This window comes from Stegodyphus dumicola, chromosome 4, assembly GCF_044657685.1.
Source record: "Stegodyphus dumicola isolate Sdum_Otavi_A_Nest chromosome 4, ASM4465768v1".
NCBI lineage: Eukaryota > Metazoa > Arthropoda > Arachnida > Araneae > Eresidae > Stegodyphus > Stegodyphus dumicola.
Window position 1 is genome coordinate 223,972,763 of NC_140771.1, and position 22,632 is coordinate 223,995,394.

The 22,632-nt window shown below is 34.7% G+C and overlaps 1 protein-coding gene across 2 annotated transcripts in view; it reads right to left on the reverse strand.

Moving 5' to 3' along the window:
* Positions 1 to 22,353, reverse strand: part of LOC118190391 (LHFPL tetraspan subfamily member 6 protein-like) — a 513,573-nt gene extending 491,220 nt beyond the window's left edge. Inside the window, exons 1-2 of one of the 2 annotated variants that reach the window (XM_085816029.1) lie at positions 20,607 to 22,353; positions 6,640 to 7,004 (exon numbers count right to left, since the gene is read on the reverse strand). In XM_085816029.1, the coding sequence (XP_085672155.1) occupies positions 6,895 to 7,004; positions 20,607 to 21,000 (504 nt within the window). In that variant the 5' untranslated portion in view covers positions 21,001 to 22,353 and the 3' untranslated portion in view covers positions 6,640 to 6,894. Of the gene's footprint in view, positions 1 to 6,639; positions 7,005 to 20,606 lie in introns of those variants that run through there. The other variant, XM_085816028.1, reaches the window with a different exon arrangement.
* Positions 22,354 to 22,632: the final 279 nt, after the last annotated feature.

Below are 22,632 nucleotides of genomic sequence, written 5' to 3' on the forward strand. Positions count from 1 at the left end.
TGAATCCCAAACGTTAGAATTTAGTGTAAACAAGAAATAATGCACCGCATTATGTAGCACTTGAACGGAGAAAAAATGCAATGGATGTGGACCTGAAATAGTATCGTCGTAGGTAGTGAGAATACTTTTGTTGCAAGCAGCAGGCATATCCGATCGTTCGTCACATTCATCTTTCCTCTTCCCCTTCCCAGCATCACCCTGAAATTCAACACCTACAGCTGATGAAAAGTCAAACTATTAAAGCAGCTGCCAGTTAGCCGGTTTTGAGCAGTTGTGACTTCCGTCATTTTTCCGCTAAGTAAAACTTGAAAATGAAACTATTCTTTTCCAAAGATTTTGAAATACGTTTCAAATAAAAATTGAATACTCCCCCATCCCCTCGACGAAATTTAATAGCGTAAAGATTCCTGTAATTAAAGAGCACTAAAGTTCTAAAATAACTGAAAAATTATTTGCTTCTTGTTGATATCGACGACTTTTTTATTACCTCAACATGCATGTGTGTCTATCTGTTATATTACATTAACGGATATTCGACTCCTCTTATTTTAAAATACTAGCTTCGAAATCTACAAATGGGAAAAGGCTGTCTTTCTTAAGATAATATAATCTTCATAGTAGAATAAGACATGCAAAAATCGGTTGAACATCACTTGCAACTAACTTTTTATGGCAAAATACAAAATCCATCAGTGGTAAACACTGGTAGTTCGACCTGGGTTCAACCCTGTAAACAAAAGCTGACTTTTGTACTTGATTAATGGTTAATCGAGTACTGTCTGAGCTCTCAGACAATGGTTAGGGTATTAATTTAGAAGTCAAACAACAAAATTCAGCGTTATGTTTTCGAATTTTCACAGGACTAGTTTCGATGGTTTTATCGAATCATCATCCTCAGCTGCAAAAGCGCAAAATGACTGTTGTTTGACTTCTAAATTAATACTTGTTCGACGTTATCTTAATTAGTGGTTAGGATAGCCTGACTGCGATACCGAAAGGCTCGGGTTCGAATCCCGGAGAAGGCATGGTTGTAAAATTGTCTCTTCCTTCATAGGAGAAAACTGTGGTCGCCTAATAGGTGCCTCTACAATAAAATGACCATCACTGCTGGCCTTAGTAGTGGCCAATGTTGTTACAGGCAAGTGCCCGCCACTAGAGGGGGGAAAATGATTCTTCTCCAGTATCTAATTACGAAACACTGAGAAGTTCGTCTCAATTTGCTTTCTTTGGTTTACTGAACATGCTCGGTGAATGGAGGGAGGTTTTTCGATATTTCTGTACTGTCTAATATAACTAAAAGTGACGACCTTCAAAAGATAATTCCTTAGTAGATATCCATTCAGTGCGTTGCCGTAATTAATTCACCAGACAAGCATAATTTGCGTGTTCTTCTCACTTTTTATTCACCACAATATTTCAATTCCGTGTAATTATTTAAATCGCACACGAAGTCTTTCAAAGTGAATGCCATTTATTTATTACAGTAGACAACGAATGTATGGTTTAATGTGTAAGTCAATGTTGTATTCAACATATTGTAATTTGTACTAAAAACTGGATTCCATCATGATTAATATAATCATATTTTATTCAGCAATACGGCACGATGATTTTGCAAAAAATTTCTTTGCAGGTCATTGAACTAAAATGCGTATCACTGTTTTTTTTTTTTTTTTTTTTTTTTTGTTTGTTTCCTTGTACAAAGTAAAGAAAGTATTCCAATCGTGAAAAATTTCGGGTATTTTATTTCAACGAAAATATCCTTTTTAACCGCTCTTGATTCCACTTGAACCATGTTTTTGCGCTACATCTGTACGTATGAAGACTCCTTTTCTCAAAACGGATTGTGAAATGGATTTTAAATGAATTCAGAAGAGATTTTTTTCGTGATGTCTTTACCTACGTACGTATGTATCTCGTATTACTCAAAAACGAGTAGCCTCAGAACGTTGAAATTCTGTATATGGGACTGCTATAACATGTAGATGTGCACCTCGTATTTTGGTTGCAATCCGGCCGCACCGAAATATATACATAAATACACCCACTCTGTTACCCGGTTTGGTGAGCTAAGTTTTTTTTTTTTATACTTATATTTGGTAAAATGTGCATTTAAAAGTGGTTTAAATGTATTGTTCTTATGTTCCGGTTAAGGTTTTTATGCCTTTAGTTAATCTGCATGCAACCGTTGTAGAATTATTAACATTTTAAAAGTTGTTTAAATGCGGCTAAGCCTAATTATTTTTACTATCTCGGCCATATTTGTTTACATTTGAAACTTAGCAGAATAGTGGATTTGTTGCCAATCTAGAGAGACTAAGGTTCGCAACGACAAAGTAACGCCTTCTTTTATTATTGCGAATTAAATCATGCTTAACCCATTTTGGAATTTATTCGAGGAAATAAGTGTTTAAGATTTACTTCATAATTTTTAATATAGATATTTTGAGTTTTTATATATTTTTTTGAGTTAATATAGATATTTTGAGCTGAGAGATAAATTCAAAAGCTGTTTAAATTTTACTAAGCCTAATGATGCCGCCATTTGTTTACATTTGAAACTTAGTAGCATAAATGAAGTCAGTTTCTGGACCAACTTTAGTGTCTTTTTGCCGAGTGGGGCCAAAACATTGTGCAGAGAAAAATCTGTCTTTCTGCCTAATTTTATTTAATTTAAACTTTAATTCTAATTGTAAATTTTTTAACTCCATTTGGAGTTTTAGGTTTTTGTGTATTTACAATTTTTAATGAAGATGTTTTGATATTTTATACATTTTCTCCGTGAAGGGAGAACTTAATTGTTTGAATAAGAAATATATCTCTAATGAAATTCCAAATTACTTTAAATGAAATGCAGCAAAAATATGCATAATTTAATAGGGCGTAGAAGGAAGTCATGTGCTGTCCACATAATATTTTTTTAATTTGTTAGCGAACGGAGTATTAAGCAAATAATGGCATAATACACTGTATACAAATTTATTAGTCCAAAGAGGCTTTGTCCCTGAAGGACTATTGTTTTCGTTTTGCGATTTTGCGTAGATTCACTACAAACGGCGAATCACTTTCCAAACTGTTGCCACAAAGTATTATAGCCCTGTGTTATATTTAAAGAAATTAAATAATGGAAAATCTGCGTAAATGTAGGTATATTTCTCGCCTGTGATAAAACAACGGTACTTAGAGTCATCGAATTTTGAATGACGTAATCCTCCTACGAATATGGGCATGTGGAAGACCAAATTTGAAATTTGTTTTATTATCGATTACCTATTTTGTAAAACTTTAAACGAATTTTTGATTAACAAACTCCAGGATTTCAAAGCGAGCAATGGCAACGTTGTACAGAAGAAAACATTTTTATCTCCAGCGCGCGAGTGTCTCTATCGGAAATTCTAAAGACAATGCTCATTTTAAAACTATTTTGCGATATTGCTGTTAAACTGAATTTTACTGTTTAAGTGCGAAGAACGTGAAATTTTTAATAAAAAAATGTAACACAAAATGTTTAAAAAAAACGCCCCTTTGAACGTAATTTAAAATCTGAAACAGTTCAGACTTTTTGTTATGTTAATCTTCGGATTATGGTAACTTGGCGATTTTTTGGCGACCAATCCTGTTACAGCAACTTGCTAGTTTTTTTTTTTTTTTTTTTTTTTTTTTTTGGATGCCATTTTGTTTTAACGAAGTAAGGCTTTTTTTTTTTCACTCAACATTTTTTTTTTCCCCCAACAATCTGCTAGCCGAATTACGCTTATGCTAGAACTTTTATGGAACAAAAGTGCTTAATCATGACGAAGATTATGCGCGAAATTGGGAGAAAGTGCAGAATGGCCCACTGCTTGCCGCGTTTTTAAGAATTGCACATACACGGTATCCATGTACACGTCGACCTATTTTCACTTAAAAAAAACATCTCAGAATTGCACAAAAATGGCATTGCGCACACTCTTGACTTTATCCATGTACACTGCTAAAGTCCTAGCTAGTAACCTTTATCGCCTTACCAAAATGTCGCCAAACCACCTGTTACCATATTACAAAGATTAGCCTTAAGTTATATATTTTGTTAGTTTCTTACTGGAATTGAAGGGGAAAATTCTTCTGTACATAACAAAAATAGTAAAGACCTCGAAATAATATGGCAAAACGTTATTGAGCATCTATTGTACTTCATACGGCAATCAATAAACTAAATTTTCTATTAATTTTCAAAAACAGGCTAATAATAAAAATTGATTTTGCTTGGTTATAAACAAGCCATTCAAAAAATATATAAGCTTTCGCAGTGTAATAGGAACAAAAAGAATTTAATCACGGCTAAGAAATGTATAAATATTAAGATGAAGAAAATGAAGAGCATTTTTCGCTTAAAAAATAAAATTTCGGGGAAAAAATATTTCGGCGCTTTCTTATAGTCTTTAAAGAAATGAAAACAGAAGCTTATTGCAACATGGAAATAAAAAATGTTATTTTAAGAGGCCCAATTATGAAAAAGAAAATTACTTTTCTTAGAATATCTTTTCTTTCTCACACTGCCAAACTAAAAAAAAAAAATAACTTCCGTGTTCAACCTAGCACGCCAGGTTAGTCTCTGTGGGGCGATGGCGGTTACAGTTGCTGAATAATGAAACCCATAAAATAAGGTGGGAGAAAGCCGTCAAAAACACGGAGCGTTAACATGCATAATGCTTTCACTTTGCTAGACGCAAATGTAGTTTTTCCAATTTTTATATATAAGCTTCGTAATGAATTTACAGAATATACAATTTCACATGCTTCATAAATAAATATTAATCCAAACGGGTATGCTTTATAGCAGGGGTTCTCAACCGCTGATACGCAAGAGAAAAAGAGGTAGGTACGCAAAGAAGCAAAGTATTTTTAACTATTTAACTCAAAAATTAAAACCCCAACATGCTGATTGAGTTTTTTCCCCTTAACACTGGTAAATTTATGCGACCTGGGCTTTGTTCAAGAGTGGTGGTGGTAGTAGCACTTTGTAGTGGTGGTACTAAGTTTTCAATTTTTGTTTAGATGGTACGTGTTAGTCAAAAGGTTAAGAACCGTTGCTTTATAGTTTGCATACGGCAGTTTCTGAACTCAGAAGGTAGAAATTTCAAAATGATTTCAAACACGATTTTTTTTAAACCTCACCTTTTGCCAGGCTTAACATTTACCTATGCGCCATATGTCAAGGGATGGCCGAGCGCAAACGTCACTTCGCCGTCTATTATACACTGACTACCAATAAGTATTTGGACACCTGTGATAGAAAAGAAAAACTAATTTTATTCAAAATCAATAGTTGGTGGAGCCTCCACGAGAGGTAATTACAGCGTGGATCCTCCGGGGCATACTTTCCACAAGTCTTTGTATGACAGTTAGTGGTATTTTCTTCCACTCGGCTTGGAGAAGACATAGAAGTTCCTTCACCGATTTTGCACGGATAGTGCACCCCTGAATTCGGCGATGCAGCTGGTCCCAGAGGTTCTCGATAGGGTTCAGGTCTGGACTCTGGGCAGGCCAGTCCATTCGATGAACTCCATTGGCACCATACCAAGTCTTGGTTAACGTCGAAACATGGCAACTGGCATTGTCGTCCTAAAAGTTACAGGGGTCCAAACCGTAAAACTGCCACAACGTAGGAAGCACATTGTCATCCAAAATAGTGCAGTAGGCATCGGAGTTGAGCTTACAATGAATGGGGACCAAGGGTCTCAGCCCATACCAGGAGAAACACCCCCAGACAATAATTCCACCTCCGCCGAACTTGACTGTTGGCACAATGCATTCTGGCAAGAGACGTTCTCCAGGTAGACGCCAGACCCTGCCATCCGAACGGTAAAGGGTGAACTTTGATTCGTCACTCCAAAGAACCCGTTTCCACTGATTCTATGGTCCAATTTCTATGCGCTTTACACCACATTAACCAAGCAGCGTGGTTGGACTTTGTGATTAAAGGCTTATGGGCAGCAGCACGACCATGAAAAACCAAGCAGATGTGCTTCCTTACGGATGGTATTCATTGAAACAATACTCCCGGATGCCTGTAGAAACTCCTCGCGGATGAGGGCCATCGGTTGGGTGCGGTTCTTCCGAATTTCTCTGGACAGCACTCGTCGATCTCTATCTCCCAGTTTCGTTGGTCTGCCGACTGTGGGCACATTCTGACAATCACTGCTCACCTTCCACTTCTTAATCACATAGGCCACTGTCGATTTTGAGTACTTCAGATCGCTAGATATGTCCCTTAAGGATCGGCCACATTTGTGATACCCGATAATTATACCTTTCTCGAAATCAGAGAGCTCCGAACTGCGAGGCATCTTGCATGCGACTAAAGCCGATGCTGTTTCCTACACGATATATACCGGAGGAGTCCGTGACGTACCTTAGGACCGCAGATATCGTCATTTGCATAGGTGTCCAAATACTTATTGATACTTAGTGTACGAGGTAGAATGCTAAAAATCCATAAAGTTGAATATTACATTTTTTAATTTTGTTATTTAAAATTACAGAAAAAAGTTGACAAAGGAAGTAAAAAAATTATTGTTAGAAAAGTAGTCTTTACGTCATGGCGACTTTGAATATAGACTTTGAATATACAGGAAAGACAAAGTAAGCACTCATGCGTTACGTCATGCATTATCGTTTATTTAGATAAAAATATCACAGCTGATTTTTTAATAATTATTTCAAAAAACACAATATAAAAAGATATATCTGAATTAGTTTTTCCCACTGTTTCAAATAGTACTAAAATTTCCTATAAATTTAGGTAATGTACTTAAGTTTTGACGATCATCCAGACCATATCATGGTCTTATATTTGTACAGAAATAAGTTCTTTTCTTGAAATAATCTTTCCATAGCTAAATTGCAAAAGTTTCAAACAGATGCAAAAGCACGAAACGTCAATTTGAACTGGATTTGCGATAATGGGTTTGGATCTGGATCGATCGATAATGGATTTGGATCATAGGCAGCTGAAGTGAAACCTAAAAGTCGTAGAAGATATCTGTATTATACAATCACAATACATATTGTTTTAATACAAATACAATTTAATACTTTTTTCAATACTGATGTTTTATGAATAAAAATATCTACAAACATTTTCTAAAATAAAAACAATTTACTACAATAATGGCACCATAAATGTGGTGTTGCTGGCCGTGATCGTATAAAAGTAATTATACTAAGAGTATCAAATGCGAATTAATTCCGTGTAAATCGTTAATCTATAAAATTTAGTGGTTAGTACATTGCTTAATCATTACTAAATAGATTAACAAGACTTACCCACTGATGCATGAGCCGATTATTTTCTTTTTCCAATCTCATATTTATTTTAATACACATACTTTCTGGATTAAATAAGACACATTTAACACACACATATACATACTAAAATATCATAACTTAGATACTAGCAATGCGATAACTCAAAAGGAATGTCCGTGGAATGCCGACGCGTGACTATTCGCGCAATCCTGTTCCATCCAATAATTTTGCGGTTGAAACTTGATGAATTCGATCTTCATATTATCGCGCTGTCTGGTTACACACTTATCAGCTCTTCTTTTTTCCTTTTACATTCATATGATCTTTACACACATCGCACGTGGTGACACATTGCTGATCAAGCACATCTTGAAGTCGAACAGTTACTTATATTCTGCTTGCGCGTTTATTTTATTCACAAATTCCACACACTTGCGCGCATATTAATTATTCACAAATCAAACTTTTACTTTAAGTAATGGATTTCTAGATTCTGCTTCTTTCTCGGCAAAATTAGACAGGAACAAAATGACTGCTGAGTGTGTGTGGCCCGAAGGCCCACACACTCGCTAAGCTCGACGTCAGGCAGCAAGCGGGGAAACAGGAAAAAGAGAGAGAGACAAACCAGTCCTTCCAGTATTTATACCTTTCGACGCACGTGGTCGCGCGTGATAACGATACAAGAATCGATGTAGCCACAATGTTCTCACACTTTGCTTAAAAGATATTCAAAGCATTCCACAGCACGATGCTTCTCGATTACGGAAGACAAAAACAAGCAGCTTAAGAGACAGCAAATAGTCACTTCATACATATCAATGGAAATACTAGTGCATGTTATTCGAAACTGCACACCATCCAACTGCAATCATCATCAATCAGTTCTGGTGTGGTTCATCATCATCAATAAGTTCTGTTAAGTCAACCAAAATGAAAAAAATAAACTAGGATAAAAGATTAATTATCAAAAAGGATACGGTAAAAATTAATATAATTATCTTGTCAAATTAATTATTATAATTGCGTATATAATAAATAGCGTATACTGATTTTAAACATATATATATATATATATATGCGTCTGTGTGCAAGATCAAATTTTAATTTGTAACACCCAAAATGTCTGCTTTTTAATTTGCTATGTTTCCTTTCTATCGGTAAAAATTTGTTTTCCCAGTTTGAGTACACTAAATGATTAATATATACTAATTCAGAAGACAACAAAAATCAGCGTTATATTTACAAAATTTCCACAGGACTAGTTTCGATGGTTTTACTGAACCACCATCCTCAGCTGCAAAACCGCAAATGAAATGGTTTTGCAGCTGAGGATGGTGGTTCAGTAAAACCATCGAAACTAGTCCTGTGGAAATTTTGTAAATATAACGCTGATTTTTGTTGTTTGTCTTCTGAATTAGTATTTATTCGGCGTGTTATTGTGTCTTGATTAATATATACTTTTAATTGCATTCATCGAAAGGTACTTACGTACAATCGCAACCATCTTAATAGAAATCGCCATATATTCAGAAGTCGCCAGACTCTGGCAACCATGCGCGTAATTGTTCTTTATATAACAATACCCTCTGTAATTTGCACTAAGAAATCCCCGAATTTATTTTCTTCTGTGAAAACCGCCAAATTGTCTAAGGTGGTTGCGTTAATACGTTAAGTACCGATCGAAACTGGATTATTCCCTTTATAATATCCTTTTGCAATGTTCTTAAAAGCTCCGGAGGATTCTAAATTCTAAAATTTAAATATTTCACAAAAGACGGCGGCTAGACACTACATAAGACATTTTTTTCCGCCTTTTTAATTCCGTATAATGTAAAGATATCAGACTCATACTTTCCCATTATAATTTCAGTTATAAGCACAATAAAAACTGCAGCGTCACACGGCGATTTAATTAAATTCTAACTTTACTTAAATGCATTAATTCTCGGACGGAAATCAAAAAGAAAATATTCACTTTCATTACGTTATAGTATTACTATAATAAACAGTAAAATTTCAACATTCTTTCTCTTAACATGATTAAAAGGATTTAATTGATTTTTTGCAAATGTATTTTTCACATTTTATCCTCCTCCCCCCCCCCTTATTCTGACGGAGCAAAACTCGTGTTCACCTCTGAAGCTCAAGAATCATGATTAAATTTAAGCTTTTTTAAGTTAATTACATATTTTTCGTTGCTTTATTAATCAATGACGTAGCGTACTCAAGGGCTTTTTAGAACTTTTTTTTTTTTCCAATGGCGGGCACTTGCCTGACACTAGCCACTCCTAAGGCCAGAAGTGGTGGCCATTTAATTGTAGTGGCAACTAGTAGGTGACCACCGCTACCTCCTAGGAAGGTACAGGCAATTTTACATTCACGCCTTCTCCAGGGTTCGAACCCGGGCCCTTCGGTATCGCAGTCAGGCGACTCCCCTCAGAACTGGAGATGACTTCGTAGATGATTTTTAATGAACAACTGGCTTGCACTTAAATTTAACACCGGGGGGGGGAACAAGAATGTCCATTCAGCTATAGTCGCGTAGGGATTATTTTAATGTTCTAATAGTTATTTTTAATTTTTGAAACTCTTTCCTTTAAATTCTTATTTCCCACCTACAACTCCCTACCAGAATGAGTTTTCAGTATCGCGTTTTATGTAAATGAGGTAGAACCAGTATTTAATGGGAAGTTCAAGTTAGTTATTTCTCTACAGCTTCGGCTAAATTTTAGATAGAATTAGCTTAGTTCTTTAGTTTCTATCTAATGCTAAAGCCCATGTGGGGCCGCCGGTCAAAGGATATTTTAACCTTTCGTTGAACTTATCTTTATAGTTTAAGAAGACTACAGAATAGTCACTAGACTCTTTCTCAAATTTCTAGTTGCCAAGGACACGTAAATTAAGCCAGAACATTATAGTCTGTTGCTTTAAAATAGGCATTTCAGTGTTGTTGCAACCCTCACCTCATTTACGATCGAAACGTGTATCACTCACCACGCAGAAGGGATTGTGGGATTTTAGCAAGTTAAGAGGACTCGACCACGCTGCAGTCATTACCAAGGTTACGGAGCAATGCAGAAAGAACAAAAAATGGCCTTGAAGTGCCTGTTCTAAAGTCAGAGACTATAGCTCATTTAGGCATCGGGAATCGGGTCAAACTACGACCATGACTTCACCTGTCGGCCTTTGGTGGTCGATTCTTTTTAAATGATTAACATAATCCAGACTAAACAATAAACTATTTAAGATCTTATTCTTTATTAGTCCAAAGGGGCAACTTGCCCAGAAGGACTATTATTTCCTTTTGGCATTTTGCCTTGGTTCACTATAAATGTCGGCTCACTTTTCAAATTGTTGCCACCAAATATTAACACCCCATATTACATTTAAAGAAATTATGTAAGGAAGAAGCTGCATGAATGTATATAGGTGTTCTCGCATTGTGATAAAACAACGGTACCTAGAGCCATAAATTTTGAATAACGTACGTCTCCACCCGAATATGGGCATCTGGAAGCCAGATTTGGAATTTGTTTTATTATCTATTTCACACTTTGTCAGACATTAAAGAATTTTCGATTAACAAATTCAACGATTTCAAAACGAAGAATGGCAACACTGTACGGGAAAAAAAGCATTTTTATCTGATTAAAATATTAATTTATCTGATTTTAATTTATATTAAATATATTATATATTTTAATTTATATTAAAATATTAATTTATCTGATTAAAATTCCTATTCTGTGATAAAATGCACTCGGTATCTTTTTACTCTTAAAAAGGTACAAATCCTTCGCCAGCAGCACCATGCCAAAAACACGAATCTGCCATTTCTTTCCGTTTCTGCTCATACTATTCCCTCCTTTTTTTTCCCTTCCCATACATGCGCACGTGTTATTTCTATATTCAACGACAGAAACGCATATTCTACCAGACAAACATATGAAAATTATTTTCCAAAGGCTAACTCGATTTTTGCTCAAAATCAAGTGTCGGACATATAGTACGCGTTTTCTCTCGAAACAGATTTGTGGTTATGCTGTAGGGCTCAAAATATGTCTGAGATAGTAAGGAAAAGTTTTTAGATAAAGCGTAGCTTAGATCTCTTTCGAAGTCGTGCATTACCAAATATAAAATAAAAATTAGAAATATTCTCTGTTCGTTATTCTATTGATTGCCGCAGAAACTTCAACCAGTATTTTAATTCATCTTGCTGGAATTAAGATCGGTTATGACTAATTAATCTGGTTGCCATTATGCTCAAGAACATTTTTGATGACCATAGCATTATTGGGAAAGATTATTAAGAAGTTCTACAATTCCCAGTTTAAAACGGATCACTAGGATCGTCGATTACAGCAGGAATTCTCAAATTATAAATAGCAACTTATTAGAGAGTCGAGTAGAATTTACATGAAGCCGCCTAAAAATTTATTTTTATAGATAATTTGGTAATACATTATATATAAAAAGTAAGTCATGCACTTCCCACTTCTTCACTTGTTTTTGTACTGGAAGATACTTTATTTGTTAACTTTATTTTCTAATTTGGCTTTTCGCTTGTTTTGTAATGGATTTTAAAAAACTTTTCCCCCAAATCTTACTCACAGAATGCTCGAAATGCATTATAAATTTCGAACACTTAAGTTCTGATTGAAGTGAAACGGCCGTGAAGCGTTTCATCTGTTCAAAAAAATGCTTATGTTCGAGAAATTCTGAATTACTGCGACTTTATTAAATTTATCGATTTCATCATAAATTTATTCAAAAGGATAATCTGTTGTTGTTTCTTGTGCTTTTGATCTTAAACTACAGCCAGATCACATCCACGAACTATATTCTTGCCAAGAGGCAATGATTGTGCCTGTCTTTGGCTTAAGCCTTAGTAACCTTTTAGGTAACAGTACGAGTTTGTCCAACACATCGTCCTCAGTCTGAAGCATCCCTCGGGGAATAGATGCTACTTTTTCCTACCAGCAACTTCTCGAAAGACCGTGGCACAAAGAAAACTAATGCCCAACACGTCCAAAAGCACTAACTATTTACAAACATCCCCCCGCCTAAATCGGGATTCGAACACAGGCCCAAGATTATGGTAGGCGAGTTGCAACCACCATGCGAACAGTGCAGCAGTCTGAAAGCTATAAAAGTGTAACAAATAGCAAAATATCCATCCATTCTTCTAAGGCGGGAACCGCTGTCTTACATTCGCAGTGGCTTGCAAATTACCTCCGAAACCACGAGTTTAATCCGAGTTTGATTAGCAATGAAAGATCTAACTGAACGTGTTTTCTGCCGTCTTTTCCTTCGTGCAACGTCAATACGAGATTATTTTTCTTACAATGCCCTTCACGAAGATCCCTTCGTGAAGAAGAATCCCTTCGTAGTAAAAGGCTGTTGCAACTCAACTCTTGCTGAGATTCGATGGCTGAACTCTCGCTTATTAGATATCACGAGAACTCGGAACTGAGAAGTCTTACGCTGCGTCGTGCGAAAATTAAAACCTTTTTCATTATGTAAATATTCTGTAACCCGTTTGCTTCTTCATTAAATATGTATGTGTAAAGAAAGCATTTTTCATTTATGGATTACTTTCCCTTCAAGATTTGCAGATAGAGATGCACAGAAGAAATCAGTTTCAACCAATGGCCCTGGCAGAACCCATTGGAACAAGGTAAGCAGTTTTGTTTTACTTGATTAATTAGTTAGAAGTAACGATAAGGATATAAAATAATAATATTGTGGCGCCATAACGTGGGGCCATTGGGTTGAATTTGAACTGAAATTTAATAGATTTTGCTTAAAGCAAAAACATGGATTTAGAAAAATTAAAAAAGAAACGATCTGCTATAAGAGCAGTAGTTACGAGCCTGATAAATAAAATAGAAACAGAAATTGCTAATGAGAGGAATAAATAATAATAATAAAGGCAAATGTCATTAAACCTCGCATGTGCATGTGTGTAAGGGAAGGGGGACTTTGGAAAAGCACATTTTTGTTATGTCTTTTGGGGAAAAATTCTAACGCGATGTAGTAAAGAGTTTTTCATACGAATGCAACATTTTTTTAAGGCCACTCTTGAAGGTCAACTGGCAAGAATTAAAGTTAAATAGATACGAATTAAAGCAAATGTAGGTTAACACCGACACGGTATTATGAACAATTTTTCTTCTGTTCTTAATCAAATAAAATCGAAGAACACATTTAACGCTCCACTTCCGTTTAAAATCATAAGCTCTGAATTAATTAAAACCCAAATCGAACTGTTACTCTTATGTTACATTATTTAATTTATGTTTTACGTATGCACTGAAACTCGTATACGTGTTTCTTGAAAGAAAAATTATTCCAAACAGTAATTTAGGGTAAGTTTTAGCAAACAATAAACATGTTTCGAGGGTAACATTTTTCCATCAACAGTATAAATAAGTCACGAGGTCACACCTCTATTGTAAAGCGTTAAGCCTTTTGTACGTATGTTGCTTGGATGAGCTTTTTAAGACAAAATAGTTCGCATGCAAGGCAAGAGTAAGAAGAATTGGATTTTTGTCATTGGATTTTTGTCTTCACGAAGTAAAGACATGTTTCTTTTCTTTTTATGTACTGAACACTTCTTCCAACAATCTACTAGCCGAATTACACTTATGCTAGACATTTTATCTAACAAAACTGCTTAATCATGACAAATATTCACTGCAAAATTGGGAAAAAGTGCACAATACCATACTCCTTACGCGTTTTTCAAAATAACACATACACATAAACCATGTACACGCCGACTTATTTTTACTTAAAAAAACATTCCAGAATTGCACAAAAATGGCATTGCTCACACTCTTCACTATATCCATGTACACTGCTTTTTTCTCATAAATTAGAAAAATTTCACGAAAATACATGACAATTTTCTCAATCTTTAAACCCGGTAAAAAGAACATATATGAAATTACCTGATCGCGAAAAAGTATTTACCCTTTCCAAATATGAACATTTCCACATATAAAATAAATAAAATATCCAAAAACTTTTACCTCTAAATCATCTATTACATTATACACATCACCAACGAATTCATACTGCAACCATTACAAATACTTAGTGTCAGATATTTAAATTATTTCCATGCACGTTTACTTCAACTAAAACGTATACCAAATTCCTACAAACATAAAATTCACAAAATAACTATCATTTAATTAAAATATAATTAAATTCAAAAACACTACTTAAAATATAAATGGGCACATACATTAAATTAATACATACATAAATACCCATTTCGAATTCACTTTAGTTACGGCCATGGGATCCAAAAATTCACGAACACTGTTTCACACAACACAGAATAAAGCCAAATACAAAACTTCCAGATTTTTTTTTTCCCGATTTCCCCCCTTTTCCGATTAAAGAACCGTAATTCGTCCATTAATATCACATGACATATCCCATGATCTCTCATTTCCCTCACACAAAAATAATGCGTAATCGGAACTGAGTACTGCTCACATTATTACCAAAGTCCCAGGTAGTAACGCCCACCAGCGGCCGAGCGGTAAAGTCGCTGAACACTGGTAGTTCGGTCCGAGGTTCGAATCCCGCGAACGGGCTGGCTGCATGGGTGTTTTCGTGGTTTTCCCCATGTGTAACGTGTATACGAGCCAGTTTCCCTTAGAAAGTCCTCCACGAAGGCATCCCTCCCCTTAGGCAGATAGCCCTAGTGTGCTTTGCCATAATTAAATACACCACCACACCACCCAGGTAGTAACCTTTATCGCCTCCAAAATGTCGCCAAACTACCAGTTACCATATTGTAAAGATCAACCAAACTGCTTAATCATGACAAATATTCACTGCAAAATTGGGAAAAAGTGCACAATACCATACTCCTTACGCGTTTTTCAAAATAACACATACACATAAACCATGTACACGCCGACTTATTTTTACTTAAAAAAAAATCCCAGAATTACACAAAAATGGCATTGCGCATACTCTTCACTATATCTATGTACACTGCTTTTTTCTCATAAATTAGAAAAATTTCACGAAAATACATGACAATTTTCTGAATCTTTAAAACCCGGTAAAAAAAACATATATGAAATTACCTGATCGCGAAAAAGTTTATACCCTTTCCAAATATGAACATTTCCACACATAAAATAAATAAAATATCCAAAAACTTTTACCTCTAAATCATCTATTATATTATACACGTCACCAACGAATTCATACCGCAAGCATTACAAATACTTAGTGTCAAATATTTAAATTATTTCCATGCACGTTTACTTCAACTTAAAAGTATACCAAATTCCTACAAACATAAAATTCACAAAATAACTATCATTTAATTAAAATATCACTAAACCATGTACACGTCGACTTATTTTTATTTAAAAAAACATCCCAGAATTGCATAAAAATGGCACTACGCACACTCTTCACTATATCCATGTACACTGCTTTTTGCTCATAAATTAGAAAAATTTCACGAAAATGCATAACAATTTTCTGAATCTTTAAACCCGTAAAAAGAACATATATGAAATTACCTGATCGCGAAAAAGTACATACCCTTTCCAAATATGAACATTTCCCCGTATAAAATAAATAAAATATCCAAAAACTTTTACCTCTACATTATCTATTATATTACAAACGTCACTAACTAATTCATACCTTTACTTCATTACAAATACTTAGTGTCAAATATTTAAATTATTTCCATGCACGTTTACGCAAATTACTTTACTTCCACCTTACATTTAGAACAATGCATAAAAATAATATCCTCAAATAATTAAAAATACTAACTTACCTATTCTTGTTCAGAATCTTGATTACGTGTCCGATAAACTTTTCTTATTTCTGTTTCAGGATCTTTAAAATCATACTTATAGTTCACACCAAGATACCAGGTAAAATAAATAACTTAATAAAACATCTTTACTTCTATCTCGCACAACCTTAAAGAAACAGTTATTACCCCCTTCAATCCCACTAAATACCCATTTCGAATTCACTTTAGTTAGTGCCATGGGATCCAAAAATTAACGAACACTGTTTCACACCAGGGGGGGGGGCCCAAGAGCGATGCGCAGTGCAGGGAGAAAGTTATGCCACATACGCATGACGTCATGTGGGTGACAGAGTTAGTTCTTGGCGTTTGTTTACTTTCGTTGCATCAACAGTTTGATTTGATTTGTGTTGTTAATTTGCTATTATACCTAAGCGGAAGTGGCAAATTGTGCTATAGCGTTGTGTCAGAATTATACACGTTAATACTTTTTTTGGCGGAAAACACTTTTTACAATCAGATAAAATAACTATTTTTTTAATGAATTTATGTAGTTTTCATACATAACTGTGATGTAATTTTACATTTATTTTTCATTTTACTGCTATTTTACATTTAAATTGAAAAATTTCTCATTTTAAATCATTTTTTATCATAATCTTCATTTTGTGTATGAGACTTACATCGTAGTGAGATATTTAAACTCAGTGTCATGTTTACCAATACTGAGTACCTAAATGATTAGTTAATAAATTTGCGTATCCAACTTCATTCACATGTTTTGGTTACTTTCTTTACATCCCAAACGTAACTCTATGTATTGAAGCAGCGTCTGGGTTAAGCTTTGCGAACTAAGTAAACTAATACATGCCTCACCGTGAGGAAAGGACAATTTCTCGACCACACTATGCTGCAAACATCGAATGAGTGAGTGACATATTTCCTTCAGTGTTATTTAACTGATGCATACAGGTATGTGTGATGTAATTTAATTGATATAACTTACACATGCTTGAACCTGAAGGAAAACAAATCTGTGTATAATGCTAGAATACAAATAGCGAAAGAGAAAGTAAGATATTCTGTTCAGTGTTATTTAACTGCTGCATATGTTTTAATTTTGATTCCATATAACTTGTTTTTAATTATAAGAGAAAGAAAAATAATTCAATACTGAACACATATTTCGAGTATAACAAAAGTATTTTAAGAAACAAGCTAATAAAAATACATTAGTAATTAAAAATATTTAATTTGTGTACAGACTGAATTGAAATTAAGATGTGGTGGTGTATTTAATTATGGCAAAGCACACTAGGGCTATCTGCGTAATAGGTGTGATGCCTTCGTGGAGGACTTTCTCAGGGAAACTGGCTCGTATACACGTTACGCATGAGGAAAACCACGAAAACACCCATGCAGCCAGCCCGTTCGCGGGATTCGAACCGAACTACCCAGTGTTCAGCGACTTTACCGCTCGGCCGCTGGTGGGCCGAAACTAAGATGTAAGGCAAGTTTATTATTATTATTATTGTGTGTATATGTGTAAGAAAATGTATTTTAATTGTTCCATTTTTAATGTATGAAAGGAAGAATAGGATGCCAATATCGAAGATTATTTACTATAGCAAATAATCACGTCAGGATAAATGTTATATAGAAATCTTGGGAGTGTAAGGGATTATAAGAGTACTTTTAGATTATACTGAAAATATACGCACTTCTGCTAAAATCTGAAGTGAATCAGTATGAAGTGACTTTTCACTTTAAAAAGAATGTGATAAGTATACTATTTAAAAGTATAATGACGGATATTAAGAAATTTGTAGAATTTTATGGTATTTAAATATGAATTTGTTAAGTCAAATCTTTTTATATATATTTTTGCTTGAGATATGTAATTTGAACTGAAAATCACGATCATATATTTCTCATGGAAAGTGCATGGGCAATGAAAATAAATAGAATAATACTTTTTGATTATGTTTCTACCATGGTCTTAGCAGTTATGCCATCATGTGTTCTGTTCATCAAGATTTATTTAGTGCAAACAATACTACGAAAAATATTGAAAAATACCTTGCTTTACAATATTTATTTCCCTTAATTAACTTAAATATCGTTTTTCATTTTCTAATGCTTTCCTTTACGAAAAGAATTTAATGTTTACAATTATTTTCAGCATTCGTACGAATTCTGTGCATAAAATAAACATTTTTTTTAACAAAATACTTAATCGGAAAGTATATACCCGGTATTTCCGGTATATCTACCACATATAAAATGATCATTTTGCTTTAGTTTACATTTTTTCCATTACCAAAATCATGTAGCAGACGCGTCGGCCGATGCGTCTTGTCTCCCGGGTGACGTCACTACCAGCAACCAATGGCACGCTTTTTCCGTTCCTGGCCTAACCTTAGTATATTAAAGAACCTTGGTTTCACACAACACAGAATAAAGGCAAATACAAAATTTCCCGATTTTTTCCCGATTTCCCCCCTTTTCCGATTAAAGAACCGTAATTCGTCCATTAATATCACATGACATATCACATGATCTCTCATTTCCGTCACACAAAATAATGCGTAATCGGAACTGAGTACTGCTCACATTATTACCAAAGTCCCAGGTCCTTTATCGCCTCCAAAATGTCGCCAAACTACCAGTTACCATATTGTAAAGATCAGCCGAATTGGATTTTTGTCAATTTTCTTTGACCTTTTTAAGTGAAAATAGGTCGATGTGTACATAGATAAAGTCAAGAGTGTGCGCAATACCATTTTTGTGGAATTCTGGGATTTTTTTTTTAAGTGAAAATAGGTCGACGTGTACATGGATACCGTGTATGTGCAATTCTTAAAAACTCGGAAAGTATTTTGCGATTCTGCACTTTCTCCCATTTTCGCACCTAATCTTCGTCATGATTAAGCATTTTTGTTCCATAAAAGTTCTAGTATAAGCGTAATTCGGCTAGCAGATTGTTGGAAAAAATGTTGAGAGAAAAAAAAAATAATAATTCCTTTACTTCGTGAAAACAAAATGGCGTCCAAAACAAAAGTAGCAGGGTTGGTCGCCAAATTTTCACCAAAAAATCGCCAAGTTACCATAATGTAAAGATTTACCAGCACATGTTCCTGATACATCTCCCCCTCAACTGTGAAGCATAATACAACACATCATGTGTTTCATCAGCTGTCTTTAAAGGACACTTATTCAGTAAATTAAAAATAATATCGGCAATAAAAATATAACATTTTCTGATAAATACTTCCATTAAACTAAACTCAACTACACATTACGTAACTAAAATTAAAACACTTACTTTACGTAACTTAAATTAAAATATTAGGAAAATTCTGAAATTTATATCAAGAAAAATATATTCATAACTGTAACTAACTACCGAATAAAAAAAAAAAAAAAATTCATTCCTCATAAAAAAAAAAAAAAAAAATAGCTAACCAAGCAAAATACCTGCTACTGAAATCTGCACGGCAGTCAACGGCCAAAACAAAATTGCTTCATTAAAAAAAATTACTACGTAAATAAATATATTAAAATACGTATACATATTTGTGCTTAATAGTGTTAATATGCTTTTACAGTTACCTTGAAGTAACGAAAATGCTTAACACATCGTATGAAAAAAATGTGTAATCCGAAATGCTTCTGAACCAGTTTAGTTCGCATAACCGGTTAGTTACTATGTCTGCAAAGCGCAGCTTTCAGATTAATTTGTAAAACAATTCACGTACACAATTGGAACTCCCCCTCCTCCTCTTCTGCATGCTTGCCGTGGATGATAAGTTACTAATACACAAAAAAGAACTTTCGCTTTTGTATAGTAAAATCTGCTCAACATTAAAGCTAGCAAAATTTATACTTCATAAAAGTTTTAAAAATTTGCACAACTTTTTACTTCGATATAGCCGAGAAAGACTGCAAATAGCTGGGTATTATTAAAACTGCTAAGAATAAAACTTTTCCAGGAATTAAAATCAATTAAATTAATATCAAATTCACATATTTTCACACAACCATATTAAAAAAATGTAAATGGTTTATAATGCAAAAATCTACAAAATTTCCACTTGCTGTTTTTTCATTCTAGAAGTCACTGTCATTTACGAATCGTTAGCAGAACGATATTATACACACAAATGTATATTAATTACTAAATTACTTGATACCTCCTTCCCTAAGACATTAAGAACTTAAACCACTTCCAAATTTAGAAACTGCTAAATTTAAATTAATTTATGGACTGAAATCCGACCTTTTAAAATACCGATTCATGCGTCACGTTAATTCTAAAAATTGCAAGATTTTTATTTCAGTATTAGAAACATGATTGTTTAGCAGTACTTTTAATGGAATATTTTTATACACATTCACCAATACATTTTTGCACATTTGCTATTTAGAAGAATATCGATACTTTCCAGCACTATCTTCAGTTCCAATACATAACTTTTGAAATACGAGAAAGAAAAAGTGTATTGCAACTTACCTGCAATAAGTTGGACCAGGCCCAGAATTCTGGCCGTGGTCTTAGTTATCACATCCGCCAGACAGCATGCAGACAGGGCTGTAAAAGCCACGAGTAATGACACCGCAGCACCAATTCCGACAGTGATAGTTGTCACTTGCCAGGACATGCTAGGTATATCCGGAAAGGAAGTGTATCTCCCGCACTCGTGTATCATCTCCAGTTTACCCGAAGTTGTCAAACGCGGGTAATTGCACCGTCGAAAAGATCCAAAACTGACATCAGTACCGTCCGAGAGCATGCCTTTGATCCAGTACGGCATATAAAATCCAGCAGCGTTCAGAATCGCTGAAATGAACGATAGGCACGCCCAAATCACACCGGTGACTGTCAAGCTAGAAGCTATCGGTGGCATTGTCGTTTTCTTTTTTTGTGAATTTCAAGAAGTGCAGTTCAGTTGAGCAAATATATATATTCACAATAACACTCCCAAATTATGCAATCTATGACCACTAAAAATTGCACTTGATATATCCTTTTCTTCTATTGAATCACTTGTGGGCAGACTGAAGATAGTATAGCACCATTTATCTCGCTGGCAGAATAATAAAAACGTGAAAGATTTGAACACTGATTATTTACTACGCGTAAATAAATCAAACACTGATGAGATAATACACATCCAATAATCAGGGCACTTTCAGATCCCCTTTCGTATAAACTATAAAAATGGGTTATTTATCTTCCAGCACCCATTAATTTTCCTCCTGTGAGGGAGCGTACAAAAATTAAAATCCTAGATATAATGAAATCCAATGACAAATGGTCGTACAAAAATTTATAGAAGCCGTTAACATTAATATTTCCAAAACTGTTTGGTTAAAGCACCTTCGATACTATGCGTAAGAGCTATGGCAATACACGCTGGAGGAAGAATTTGGACTAGTCGCAGGTTTGGAATTTCTGGTATATTTTCGAAAATGTTTCCCAATTCTATCCACTGGTGCACAAAAGAATTCAGCTGTTGCACAAAAACCATATCTTCCACTTCCTCCATTTAAAGGCGAAAAAGTACTAAAATTCCAATTCTTACAATTTACGACCAAGTACTTACTGCCTGTAATGCTCAAGAATTAACTCAAACCTTGCAGAACAAGCAACAGTTGAAAGCTTCAGGTCAAATATTTGGTCAACGTTAACCGTCACTTACTTCAACACTCTAAAGAAGTTGCGTTCGTAACCGTTATTAGTTACGGAGTTAAAGGAATTGTTTTGAAGCACATGATGGATTTACTTTCTTCCCACACTTTCAAATATAGTCCTGAGGAAATACACCAAAATAGACGTCAAGTTGTCACTTTCAAGTTACGGAACATATAAAACACTGTTTTCAATGTTAGAACACTGATATTTCCACACGACTAGGTAACAAAGATGTACTGAAGAATTAAATGCCAAAGAACACAAGAGATCGATTACACATCTTAGGAAAAAATTTAAAAACAATGTTGTTTCATTTACTCTGTTCCCGCCAACTGGTAGGTATGTTTCGTGATAAGGCAAGCACACTTTCCGGTACAGATTTTTTTTCGATTCACTCCATAGCCAATAAATATTAAAAAGAAATCCAGTTGCTGTTAATATACATCCAAAACAGTATTCTGCTATCCGCACGTGTCCGTCCGAGCTCAGAACACGCCGCTTGCAAGTACAGAGCAAGGAACCTTCGCTACCAGAAGACTCAACAACCAGAGTATTCACTGTTCTCGGTCGGACGTTTCACCGTCAGAAACCGTCAGCTGAGAGATTAGGGTTGCTGGAGAAATGTCTGACGTTTTCGATCGCCAACTTGGCGAAGGGATGTCAGCCAACAGTCAGTTGAGAATTCGCCAATTTCTAACACGATCTTTTCTGCATAATTAATTCTCTTCGAAGATGAATAATACATATATCTGAAAAATATCCGGAATGTTGATATAAACCTCGGGTTGCTTTTTTCGGAACAAATTTTGTTTTAGTTCATGGTATTTTATTTACACTGAGTGTA